The sequence below is a fragment of the Capra hircus genome, chromosome 3 (genome assembly GCF_001704415.2).
Source record: "Capra hircus breed San Clemente chromosome 3, ASM170441v1, whole genome shotgun sequence".
Taxonomy (NCBI): Eukaryota; Metazoa; Chordata; class Mammalia; order Artiodactyla; family Bovidae; genus Capra; species Capra hircus.
Genome location: NC_030810.1, coordinates 28,058,495 through 28,071,162, shown reverse-complemented (window position 1 = coordinate 28,071,162; position 12,668 = coordinate 28,058,495). Strand labels below are relative to the sequence as shown.

Genomic DNA, 12,668 nt, shown 5'->3' with positions numbered 1-12,668 from the left:
TTGAAGCAAAAATATTTGATTTAGGGATCATTTGCATGACTCAGAAGAGGCGCTCCAGACGATCCTTTTTCCTTTAGAGTTCAGGTAGAGCGGCAGAACCTCAGCCTCCCCGTCCACTTCGGGGAGAGTCATGTTCTGTTTAATTTCACTGGCTGTGAAGGTGGCAAATGTGAATTTATGGCAGGTTTGAGACAGGAAAAACAAACTTTGAAAATGCATGTTTTTTCCCCTTCAGATCTGGTTCTCCTTAAGTCTGCAGTGCTGTTAATCTCTGGATTTTGTAGTTGAGCGATTCAGAAACCCATTTGTTTGTGTTTATCAGCTGTTTGCTGTGTGCCAGACTTGGTGCTGAGCAGGGAGTGACTGAGAAGACCAGGCCTGGCCCTCCACATGGGGTCTCTCCCAACAGAGGGGATGGACAGGAAGTAGGGGAAAGGCTGGAGTGTGGGTGCCACGATGGGGTTGGCCTAGGACAGGAGGGTACCACGCAGCAGGCTGGACAGAGGAGGAGCCACCCTCCTGGCCACGCCTGGGCTCAGCCTCAGCCCAGAGAACTGGTTTTGAGGACACCTGGCTTGTACACCACCCTCCACAGTTTATAGAGCACAGTTGTAGACCCACTTGATGACCCTGTGAGAACAGGCTTAGAAATATTAATGATGGTGATAGTGGCGGTTAACTCATGGAGCCTGGATGAGGATCATTTCATTAACTTCAGGAGGCTGGCCTGTACCTCCAGCGTCTCAGATCCTGGCCTGGGGACCAGGGTCCCAGTGCGGAAGCCCTCTTCTGCTGTCTTCAGCGCACTCACAGGGGTGTGCGTCCCAGACACTGGAATGATGACAGTGTCATCACAGGGCAGTGACGGCAGGAGGCCCATGTTAGAGAGAGCAGATGGGGACCCTGCAGAGCCACAGATGTGGAGACCACCGACCTCTCCCCAGGTCTCGTCCTCTGTTTTGAGAAAGACACTGATTTGTCATGCTTCCTCGAGTCTTAGAGGGTGGGCAGGGACAGCATGGCTAGCCTGGAGAGGTTACATGGAGCTATGACAGTGAGCATATGCGGTATTCTAACGTGAACAGTCCAACATAGCCATTAATGCAAAGAAGAAAGTAAAGACTCTGAACCTCCATACTCTCCGTCTTTCTGCAGTGATTGCACATAAACAGTTCAGAGGCGGTGAGCCTTCCGCCCAGTCCCCCTGACCCCAGGGTCATTGTGGTTCGTGTGAGCAGACCTCAAGGGCGCAGGAAGGCGGCACAAGGAAGGGACCTGGTGTCCAGCGTTGTGCAGCCTGGTCAGCCACCCTGCCGGGGCTCAGCTGGGCTCAGGGCTAACAACTGTTGGCCAGTGTGGTCTTATTTCAGAATGTGAGCGTCCTTCAGGCTCTGTGCAAAGGAAGGTGGTGAGTCCCCCATCACAGGACGTATGCAAGTGGAGGAGAGATGGTGAGAGATGTAGGCAGAAACCCCTACAAGTACACCGTGCAGGAGACTAAAGGCCAGCTTGGACAGCAGGCCTAACTGCCAGTTTTCCTTCCCTTCATCTTGATGATGATGCTGAGGATTCATGGAGTGGCTAAGAAGGTTTCTGACATCATACCGGGTGCTGTGTCTACACTGCTTTATTTAATTTTACCCTCACAAGAACCCATGAGGTCAGTGCTGTGTGTCTGGGACTAACTTGGACAACGTCTATGAACCTTGGCTGTCTCTCTTCTCTCCAGGTTGGGACCTGGCCTCCTCTCGCCCATGGTCAGCCCACTGAAGGGGCTTGGGCCACCCCCACTGCCACCATCCTCCCAGAGCCATTCTCCGGGGGGCCAGCCCTTTCCCACGCTCCCCAGCAAGCCACCCTACCCACCCTTTCAGAGTCCTCCACCCCAGCCTCTGCCCAGCCCTCAAGGTAAGCTCTGGCCGGGATGGAGGGGGCCCTTTCCAGATATACCCAGTGACTCCCACTCGGGCTGCGTGAGAGGAAGGAGACACTGGCCCACGGGGTGGCAGTCAGGCACCTGGAATGATGGCTGGCACTGAGGGCCACACTGGGAGAAGGTGAGAGACAGGTGACCCGGTTTGCCTCACTGGGGGTCTCTTCTGGGAGCAAATTTGTCATGAGGGGTGGAGAAGAGTTTGTCCCATCCACCGGGCATCAAAGGGAACATCATGGGGAGCAGTGGCTGGGGTGGGCATGGCTGGCTCTGTATGAGTGATGGGGCATCTTAGAAGGGCATGGAGGACCCAGAGTCCCTGCCCTCCAAGCTCTGCTGGCAGGTGCAGCCAGGGGGCAGTGCTTTACCCAGCTCGCTCCAGCGTAGGACCCCCGGCACCTCCTGTGGCCTGGGGCTCTCTCCTCCCATTCACACCCACCAGGCCAATGGGCCAGTGTGGGAGGCTGAGCTGCACAGCGGGGACGGCCCCCTCCTCCCTCTCTGGGCCTTTTCCCTCTGAGTGCAGCCCCTGCCGCCTCCCCCTGCAGGCTACCAGGGCAGCTTCCACTCCATCCAGAATTGCTTCCCCTACGGTGACTGCTACCGGTCGGCCGAGCAGGCAGCCAGTGGGGACGGACTGGCGGGGGAGGCCCATGGTTTCAACCCCCTGCGGCCCAATGGCTATCATGGCCTAAGCGCACCTTTACCTGCCCCAGGTAAGCCTCCCCTGCGTGCCTTCTTTCCATCCCTGTGCTGTGTGCTTTGCGCATGTCGGGATGGAGAACCCAGGGAGAGGGGAGGGCTGCACACAGCCCAGGTGGAATCAGGCCCAGACCACGGGGCCTGCTCGGAGGAAGAGCATCAGCAGCGGGGCACAGAAATTCCCAGATCAGCCTCAGGGCTCAGATCCATCTGGAAGCTACAAGGACTGGGCAGGATGGGGGGCACCAGACAAAGGGGAGACTGGTACCCGGTCCCAAGGCCCTTTGGGCAGCTGTGGGCGTGCAGCAGCGGGTGGAGGGATGGGCACCAAGGCACAGCTGAGCACACACAAACCTGTGGGTCATCTGCGTGTGAGCCTGTGTCCCTGCTCACACACACATGCTCCCAGGTCTGCACATGTCTTCCTCCTGCACGTGTGTGTGGGGCAAGTCTGTGTGGGCACGTGTATGCATGTGCGTGTAGGGTCAGCACGGGGGCTTCTGGCAGCGTGAGCCCCCTGTGTGTGTAAGGAACTCCCTGGCACATGTGCTCCACATTGCGCTTGTGCTGACATTCACACCCTGTCTGTGCACACATGTCCTCCTCCTGTGATCCCTTCTTTGTGTGTGTGCATGGTTGTGTATTAGCAAGTTTGGGCCATTTCGTATGAAGGTGCTTGTGTGCAGGGGTGTGGTTGTGTGTTCAAGTACAGTATACTCTGTGAGTGGACACGTGTCACACACGTGCACCACAGGCAGGTGTGAACCTGATCAAAGGTGTACTGGGGGTGGGCGGGAGCGGGGGAACACGGACGGGTGTGTTCTGTTTGCTCACACGTGGATTGGTGCGAGTTCTCCAGCCTGGACCCTGTCCCCCACATCCACAGGCTACGAGGCCCTGGCCGAGGCCCCGTGTCCCACCACGCTGCCACCACAGTCATCTGAGGACGTCGTGTCCAGCGGCCCCGAAGACTGCGGCTTCTTCCCTAACGGGGCTTTCGACCACTGCCTGAGTCACATCCCCTCCATCTACACAGACACCTGAATGCCGCCCACACCTGCCCGCCCGCCACCGCCGATGCTACCCTGCCCACCCGCCGGCTGTTCCCACCTTCGGGGCAGCCAGCTGGAGCAGCCAGGCCACTGCTCCCCAGAACGCAGCCGGGTCTGGCCACGAGCGAGCCTCTAAGCCCCAGCCAGGCGCGCAGCGGTGCCTGTCAGGATGTGCGACCTGTGACATCCCTTGACTGCGTCTCTCCTCTTGTCTCCCCAGTGGTTTTGAAATCACAGACCTCGTGTATATAAATTGTACAGAACTTGTTTTCCACTCCTCTGCCAGTTTTATATTTTTGGTTTTACAAGAAAAGCATTAAAAACTGGAAATGAGACTTGGGGGCTGCTTTGTGATTCAGCCTAGAGGCTGAGCCCAGGAGACTGGTGGACGAGGGCGTCACGGGGTAGGGTGCGGAGCCCCGCTTGGCCCCTGGCTTCCGTCGGTGGGAACCCTGTCACATGGTCCCGCCACGTGCTGTGGGCCTTACGGGCACCAGCACTGGTCCCAGGACGTCAATGAAAGGCAAAAGCTCTTGCCCGCTGGCAGGCAAGCAGACCAAGGCTGGGACTGAAATTGGAATTCCAATATGACCCAGACCTTTGCTCTCTGCACTGACTCCTCGGTTGGTGGAAAAACACACTTCACTTCTGAAGCTGGCTTTGGGTAAACAGGCGAGGCCTTCCAGGGACAGAGCCTGGACAGCCTCGGCAGGCAAGGGGCAGAGAGGCAGGGCCCCTGAAGATGGAAGTGCGGAGAACCTCCTTTGTACGCAGAGCCCCGCACACCCTGAGTAGCTCGGGAGGATGGGGAGAGGAGGCCAGCTCTGAGCACACCAAGGTTCCCTTCCCACAAGGCTGCCGCCCTCCCCTGCCTGCCTCCCTCCCTCCCACAGCCCGGCCCTGTGCACGTGTCTGAACAGTGTCCTGTGTCTCACCATGTCACCCTGAAGGTCACCTGGTTTAGAAAAACAAAACCCTCAAGGAAAATTTTTGCCTTGTCACTGCTGAAGTGAAGTGAAGCAAAGGTCATGTTTGCTGAGCACCCACTGTGTGCAGGGCTCTCCTCCGCCCCACACCACCCGTGCTCTGGGAAACAGCCCTGTGGAGGGTCTTTCTGTCCCAGGTTAGGTGAGAGGAGCAGCTGGGATCTAAACCCAGGTCAAAAGGACACCATGCTTTCGTTCTGCATGGTTAGTTTAGGCAAAGCAAGATGCAAAGATCCAGTCAACCTCTTCTTTATTAAGAAGAGAGGTAACTAGGATTCAGAGGGTCCACCCAACCAAGTGGGGCAGAACTCATGATGCTTGGCCAATCCCGCCCCATAATCTATGGGGGCTTGTGACGGCTGCTCTGCGCCGGCCTGCGTGTGCTTCCTGGGTCAGCTCATTCACACCAGATGGACGCTCTGCCTGCCCTTGTCCAGGCCCGACATATCTCTGGGGCTCCCTTGCTGCTGGTTCCTGGCTGTCCGCACCCCATAAGGAGCCTAGCATGGCAGGGAGGGGGAGGGTGTGCCCCTGAGACCAGTGTCTTCCTGTGAAGGTCAAGGGCCTTCTCACATGGCCCATGTTCTCCCCTTCAGTCAAGGGCTGGAATCAGTCCCACTCTTAGGGAAGTCAGGACACTGCACTGTCCTGACTTGTTTGCCTGACAGCCAACTCACAGCCTTGTGTGTCATCCTTCCGTTGAACCCTCCTCAGGTGCCCCAGACTGCAAGGGCCATGTGTTTCCTGCCACAGCCAGACTGACAGTTCCTCCCATTTTACAGATGCAGAGACTGAGGAACGGTGAAGTCAAGCCACTTGTCCTCACAGTAAAGCCAGCAGATGTTGAGCTGGGATCCAGACCCAGGCTTCAGGCCCCAGAGCACATGCTCTCACCCTTCTGACCCCTCGAAGACTCGGGGTGACCTGGCCCCCACCTCCTCTCCTGGCCTCAGCCTCCCAGAGGGCAGTCCAGTCCAAGCCCCGCACAGGGAGCAAGTCACTCATGACATTGGCATGTGTGATGGGGACCCAGGGCTCCTGACTCCCACCCAGGCTCCCCTCACCCCCTCGTCCCATCCCCCACTGGGCTTGTGGAACTAATTAGGTGGCAAAAGGGATGCTCAGGAATCAATACTGCTTGTCGTTGTGAGCACTTAATCCACTCCAGATAAGCAGAATTAAACTGTACGATGAGAACATATTTCTATTCAGAATGAAAAGGGCCGAGCCGTGAGCGGGAGAACACACAGGGAGCTGGCAGTTGGATCCCATTTAATTTCAGAGAGATGGAGAGAGGAGAAAAGGAGACAAAGGCAGGAGAAACAAAGGGCAGAGAGAGAGAACCGGACTGGAGACCAGGCGGGGGCCCAGAGGCGGGGGGCCCAGAGGCGGGGGGCTCAGAGCCGGTCGCCATGGGGCTCCGTAGGTCACAGCTTCCGTGAGCGACCCTGAATAGGGATTGCTCCTCTGCCCTGCTGGGGCCTCCTCGGAGCCTCTGATCCTCCTCCTGGCGTCATCAGGGGAACCCTCTCTCCTGATGCCCTGAGGCCACAGGTTCCCTCCAGTTCTAAGGGCACAGCAGCAGGCGGGACCCCAGCGCAGCGTCCGCTGGGAGACCGGACCTGAGCCCCTCCCTGGCCAGGGCTCTCTGCCTCCTTTATCTAGAAAACACCATGATCCGTGCCCCTCCTGAGCTCTGCCCCTGTGCCAGGGACTCGGCCTCAGAGGGGCACTGAGGGCATGGGGATTACTGCCCCTACAAGGAGGCACACCTGCTGCCCACCAACACCCCCAGGAGGACCAGGGTCAGATGGAGGGTGTGGTGCTCCATCTGGGGAGCCCCTCTGGGCAGTGGAACTGAGTTAGCCCAGGGATTCCCCTAAGAAGAACCCAGAGTGCAGACCCACAGGCCTGCAGAGACGGCGACTGCACTGCCCCCCACCCCCCAGCCACGCAGACCACCTGGCAGCCCTAGCCTTTGTCCAGGCCACGCTGAGACCGGCCTCCTCCGCCTCGCCTGGCCTCTGTCTCCATCAGGGGCCCTCTGGCCCCCGTCTCCTTTCCTGTGTCCTCCCCGCTCCCTTTCCTTGTCTTCCCGTTTCTCCTCTGCGTCCTCCCTCCCTCCTCCTCCATTTCTCTCCCTCCTCCCTTTCTCCACTCCTCCAAATTCACTGCCTTTGCTTCTGTTTTCCCTCCAGGTTCTCCTTCCCTCTCTCTAAGCTGTGAGGTCTGACCCCAGATGAGGAGGCTCTTCTCTCTCCCTATCCTCCCACGTGTGCTTCCTCCTTTCTCACTCCTGTCGGATTCTCTGTGGTCTAGGGGCCCAAGGGGACTTGCCCAAGATGCAGAAGAGGGCTGAGAAGCAGGCCTAGAGGAGGTCAGTGGGAAGAGGTTTTGGGGAGGGCAGCTAGTTGGACTTTTCCCCGAGTAATATTTTATGCAGCACTTATATGTGTTTGGAGTGGGTTGGTGGAGGGTGTGGTGTCAACTCGGATCACCCTGTGTCGGAAAGTGGAATCTCCCAGCCCCGTGCGTCAGTTTGTTTTCTTCTGCGGTGGAGAGCCAGGCCCCGGCCAGTGGTTTCAAGCTTCTCTCACATTGTGTGTCTACTGCCATGCTGGCCACATAGATGCCCCACAGTGGAGGTGACGGGGAGGCCTTCTCTGCCGGTCACTTCAGAGTTTCTGGATCCCTCCCTGTGACTCCCCCCACACTCACATTCAGGCCGCTGCCTGTTCCTGGGTCCCTCGATCCCAAGGCGGCCGGCAGGAGGCCCAGAGCCGTACGAGATGGAGCCCGTTTGGTTGAGTCCTAGGCAGCCAGACCCAGGTGGGCAGGAAGGAGCGCCCGTAGTGGGGGGTCTGCTGCTGCAGCCCCAGCTGCCCCATTTCCACCGCTGGGACAGGAGCCCATGGCATCGACCCCCTCCTAAACCTGATCCACCTGCCAGGCGGGGTGAATGGGTTTCAGGATCTCCCCTTGTGCCCAGGGTCCCCTTGATGGTGGGCGCATACCTGGATCTGTCCTCCAGGGACTCCCCCGCCTCTCCATCCTCTGTTCCTGATGGCCCTTGTGGTTCCCCGTGACCCAGACCCTCAGGGCTGAGAGGGCCCCCTGAGATCCCCGGCTCCACCCCAGCCCCACCTTCACAGATGGAGAAAGGACCAGACAGACTCCATTTCTGCAACCTTTTTCAGCCTCCATCCACACCCCCTAGTCCAGCGTAATGGGCATGGAGAAAAGGGTCTGCAGGCAAGGGAGTAGTGGGGGGATGTGCCAGGTTTGTACGGAGACGTTGCCTTCCGCCTGTGCCCGTGGAGGAACGGACCGGGGAAGCTCCCACTAGGACGTTCGCCCCCTGAGGGCAGGTCCTGCCCTGTCCTCAGTGCTGACTGCCCAGCTCCTAGGGCAGCGCCAGGCACACAGAGATGCTCAACCTGTGTTTGTCACATACATCAGTGGAACAGAGAGATGGGAGCGAGGAAACATGGGCCTATCTGCATAGAACCCTGTACACAGTAGGGCCACAGCAAGTACTTGTTAGGTCAACTGCCTGACCAACCCATCTTCAAAACGAGGAGAGAGGCCCAGTGGGGGTGTGATGTGTCCAAAGTGACAGAGGTCAGTGACTAGCAGGGGAGAGCCGCAGCTCCTGCGTCCAGTCTGAGCCCTGTCCACACGCCCTACCGGAAAACCCACCGCAGCCCATGCCTTATGGCCTCCATGGAGCTGTGAGACACCGGCGAGCACTCAGCAAGGCAAGTGCGACGGCCCCCTTTTCCAGAGGAAGGAAGTGAAGGAAGGAACGTCCTTTACAGGGGAAGGGACTGAGGCTCAGGGAGGTGGCTCGCCCGAGGCTGCCAAGAGAGTCAGGGCAGGCAGAGCGGGGGGCCCGGTGCGGGTGCTGGGGGGTGGCCTGAGGAGCTCTGGCACACACCCCTCTGCGCCATCCAGAGGGCACCTTTACGCTTTAAAAAGTGTCGATTTATATACCTGCCTGCGTCGTCAGCCCTGCCAGGGATTTAGAGGTTCCTAAGTGATCATGTCTCTGGGGAAAACGCAAACGGAAAGTGAACCGGGCAGGAGGTGCCAACCCTCACCAGCCTTGGGGCTGAGGAGCCAAAGCTCTTCTTTGATTTATTCCTGGGGTCCTGGGAACAGTGGTGCGTCAGGATCCTGCAGAAGGGCCACCTGGATGCCAGTGAAGAAACGGCCTCAGTGCAGGGCTCCCTCCTGCCAAGGGCCTGTGTCCTGTCCGACAGGATCCTGCAGAAGGGCCACCTGGAGGCCAGTGAGGAAACGGCCTCAGGGCAAGCCTCCCTCCTGCCAAGGGCCTGTGTCCTGTCCCTGCAGGAGCAGGGTAATGCTTGAGCTCCCACAGGGGCATGGGTTGGATTTGGGTCTAGTGGGTGACTTAGGGCCAAGGCAGAACTGGAGTGGCCAGGTTTCAGTGTACCTTTGGGAGGGGAGAGGTGTAGAGAGGAAGGAAATAGGCTTCATCTTGAATTGAAGGTTAAGTTAGAGGAGGGTCCACTCCACTCTTCTCTGGGGCTTATTTTACTTTCCTTCTTCTTTGGCTGTGCTTGAAATCTTTCAGAAAAGCACTGGTGCAGCCCCGGTGTGGCCAGGCAGCCTGGACAAGAACAGGAGGCAAGTCCAGGCTGGGGCCCTATGGGGGGTGGGGCTGGGGCCGGAGGTCATCTTCACTGGACGACTGTCTTGTCACAGCAGGGACCACGTTAGTGGCCCTGTATCCCCAGTGCCCAGCACAGGACCTGGCCCACAGTTGGGATTTAATAAACACTTCTTAGGGGCTTCCCAGGTGGCTTAGTGGTACAGAATCTGCCTGCTAATGCAGGAACCACAGGAGACACGGGTTTGATCCCTGGGTTAGGAGGATTCCCTGGAGGAGGGCATGGCAATCCACTCCAGTATTCTTGCCTGGAAAATCCCATGGATAGAGGAGCATGGCAGGCTATAGTCCATGGGGTCGCAAAGAGTTGGAGGCAACTGAGCGGCTGAGCACACACATACACTTCTTTATTTGGGTTATTTGCCAATGACGTATAGCTTGGTGTGTGCAGAGCTCGGGCCAGGACAGGGAGAGGTCTGCTTACCTCATTTCTGACGGTGGTTGCAGGTGCTCGAGGTATGCCTGGGAGCACAGGATGCTTGGGAGACCTTGGCCCCAACCCCAAAGCTCTGCAGGAGCCCTGGGGAGAGGGAGCTAGCTTGCTGGAGCCCCTCAAGAAGAGTGGGATACCAGGAATGGAGCTAGGGGCTGATCTCAGATTGCTAAATAGGCAAGCCCTTGAAACAGAAGGGACTACTTCGGGATGGACTGAGCTCCCCACCCCTGTGGGTGTGCAGGCAAGAATGTGCAGGAAGCTCTGAAGCCATCCTGGACTTCAAAGAGTCAAGGTCAAGGGCTGGACTGCACAAACTCCAAAGGCCCCTCTGGCCCTATCAGGGCGCTGTGGCAGCCACTGTCTCTTATCACATGGCAGCAGCATGTCCCTGAGACTGGGCTAAGGGCAGAGTGTGTCCAGGTGATTAATTGCACATTTGCAGGGAAAGCAGGCGACCAAGGCTTGGGTTATTGACTAAATATTTTCTCAGAGGTTCAGGGCTGATAGGCCTCAGGTCCAGGATAGCAGGAAGGGGCTGCCAGGATGGGGCCTCTGCTCTCCACTGCCTCATGTTGCCCCGCCAGGTAGCCAGGCATCAGGGAACTACACCTGGTCTGGAGGCTGCTGGGAAGGAGCAATGATGACCCAGGGACTGCAGGCTGAGCACACAAGCTTCTGTCATCCTTTGGAGGCTTGAGGGTGGCCAGGCCGCAGATAGGGCAGCATCACACCAATGCCCCCACTTCCCAGATGGGGAAACAAGCTCTGAGGGGTCAGACTGGCCCCTTGGAAGTGAGGGATAGGCGTGATTAGCAAGAGGAGAAATTAAGTCCCAGAGAAGGAAAAGTTGTGCTTGAAACAGCTCAGCAAGTCCCTGGCAGGGAGGCCAGAGCCCGACCCACCTATGCACCCAACAGCTCCCTCAGGTATGAGCCATTCAGGGGCAGCCAAGCCTTGGAGGAGCAGCAACAGGAGCCCAAAGAACTGTGGGTCACTGTTGCTCAGAGACTCAGCTTACCTGCCTGCATGATGCTTAGTGCTGGGCAGTCTCCTCCACTAACCTAATGGTGGGATCATCCCAGAGCCTCCAACGGCTTCAGGGCCCAAGGGGGCTGGGGACGCTGGTCCTGAGGTTACACTGAGGGTTGTCACGAGCCAGGCACCATCAGCGCTGTACGCGTGCTCTGTTCAGTCCCCACCCAGCCCTGCCAGGAAGGTCCTACTGTCATCTCCATTTTACAGATAGGAAGGCTAAGGCCAGAGTGGTGGGGCCACTTGCCCAGGATCACATGGCCCAGCCAGACTTTGCACTCATGGCCTTGCTGTCCCCAGACTCCCGGGGTGGACGGCACGTGCTGAGCTGAGATGGAATCCCAAGTTCGGGGGTCAACCCCAGTTTACCTCCTGCCTCTGCCACTGAATGTTTCACACCTGAGGCCTCCGTTTCCTCATTTGGAGAATGGGGATGACACTCCCAGACCTCTTGGCTCCTGCAGAATCAAGAACTCTCGTGGAGGACCTCCCTGGTGGTCCAGTGGATAAGAACCCATCTGCCAATACAGGGACACGGGTTCGATCTCCGGTTTGGGAAGCCCCCACATGCCGAGCCCACACACCACAGCTACTGAGGCCTGGGCACCCTAGAGCCTGTGCTCCAGCACCAGAGAAGTCACCGCAGTGAGACGCCCGCACAGCAACAGAGCAGCCCCCGCTTGCTGCAGTTACAGAAAGCGCACACACAGCAGTGAAGACCCAGAGCAGCCAAAAAATAAACAAATAAATAAAAATTAAAAAAAAAAAAAAAGAGCTCTAAGGGAACAGGAGATCAGCTTGGCAACTGGGAAGGCCTGTGCCTGGGCAAGCTGGCGCTTTCACGGAAGCTTGGCAGTCTGCCTTCCCCCAAGCTTTCCTCCGGGTCAGCTGTGCCTCCACACCAGACGGTGAGCAACCTGAGTCAGGGTCCAGGGGAGGGGTGGGGATGAGCCCCCAGAGGGGACATGGGTGGCTGTCTTCTGCTAGAAACCAAGGGAGGGGGAGAGGGTGGCCCAGGGTGAGGTCATAAGTCCTGCGCCGGGCGGGCTGCCAGGAGCACAGGCTCCCCAGGGCCTGGACGCCGTCCCTCCCCAGCAGCCGCTGAGTGTTGTGCCGCCGTCTCCATGGAGCTCGGCTTTACAAGGTGCCTCCATGCCCCAGAGAGGCCTGGAATATGACTGGCACCAGTGCTCAGCTTTTATTGATGGAGAAACTGAGGCTTGGGGAGTTTGTGGCTCCCTAAAGATGGTGAGGCCTGGAGCACTGATCTTGTGTCCTCAGATCTGCTCAGAATGGGGCCCTGGGCAGGTCGCCTCACTGAGTCTGGGCTTCTACTCCTTAAAACGGGACAATGGCCCTCCCTTAGTGGACGGATTACATGAGGTGATATTGTCACGCAGTAGGATCTCAGGAAATGTAACTCTTTTTGTCCATTTGAGGACTGCCCATTTAGATAAATACCCTGAGCATTCTCCTCATAACTCTAAGGATCACAATACAAGTGGGAAACTGAGGCCCAGGAATTGGTCTGACTTGGCAGGGAACACGTGGTAACTTGGTGGTGGATTGGTTGCAGGACTCTAGAGCCGATCTCTCATCACCCCATGCTGTCTTGGGCAGAATCCTCACCAGCCAGAACACCCCAGCCTCTCTACCCAGGGCCTGGGACTTCCATTCAGCTTTTGGCTGGACAGCCTCAGACAAGTCACATGCTCTCTCTGAGCCTCAGTGTCCTCAACTGGAAAATGGAAAACCATGACTCCACTGAGGTGAGGAAGACTTGAGAGGTCAGATGTGGCAGTATTTGGTGACTGTGAAAAGCTACAGTGCAGGA

General features: G+C 57.8%; 1 protein-coding gene across 1 annotated transcript in view; it reads left to right on the top strand.

The window, feature by feature from the left end:
* Positions 1 to 3,995, top strand: part of GLIS1 (GLIS family zinc finger 1) — a 250,710-nt gene extending 246,715 nt beyond the window's left edge. Inside the window, exons 9-11 of the mRNA XM_018044355.1 lie at positions 1,730 to 1,908; positions 2,482 to 2,649; positions 3,522 to 3,995. Coding sequence (XP_017899844.1) covers positions 1,730 to 1,908; positions 2,482 to 2,649; positions 3,522 to 3,679 — 505 coding nt within the window. The 3' untranslated portion in view covers positions 3,680 to 3,995. The remainder of the gene's footprint in view (positions 1 to 1,729; positions 1,909 to 2,481; positions 2,650 to 3,521) is intronic.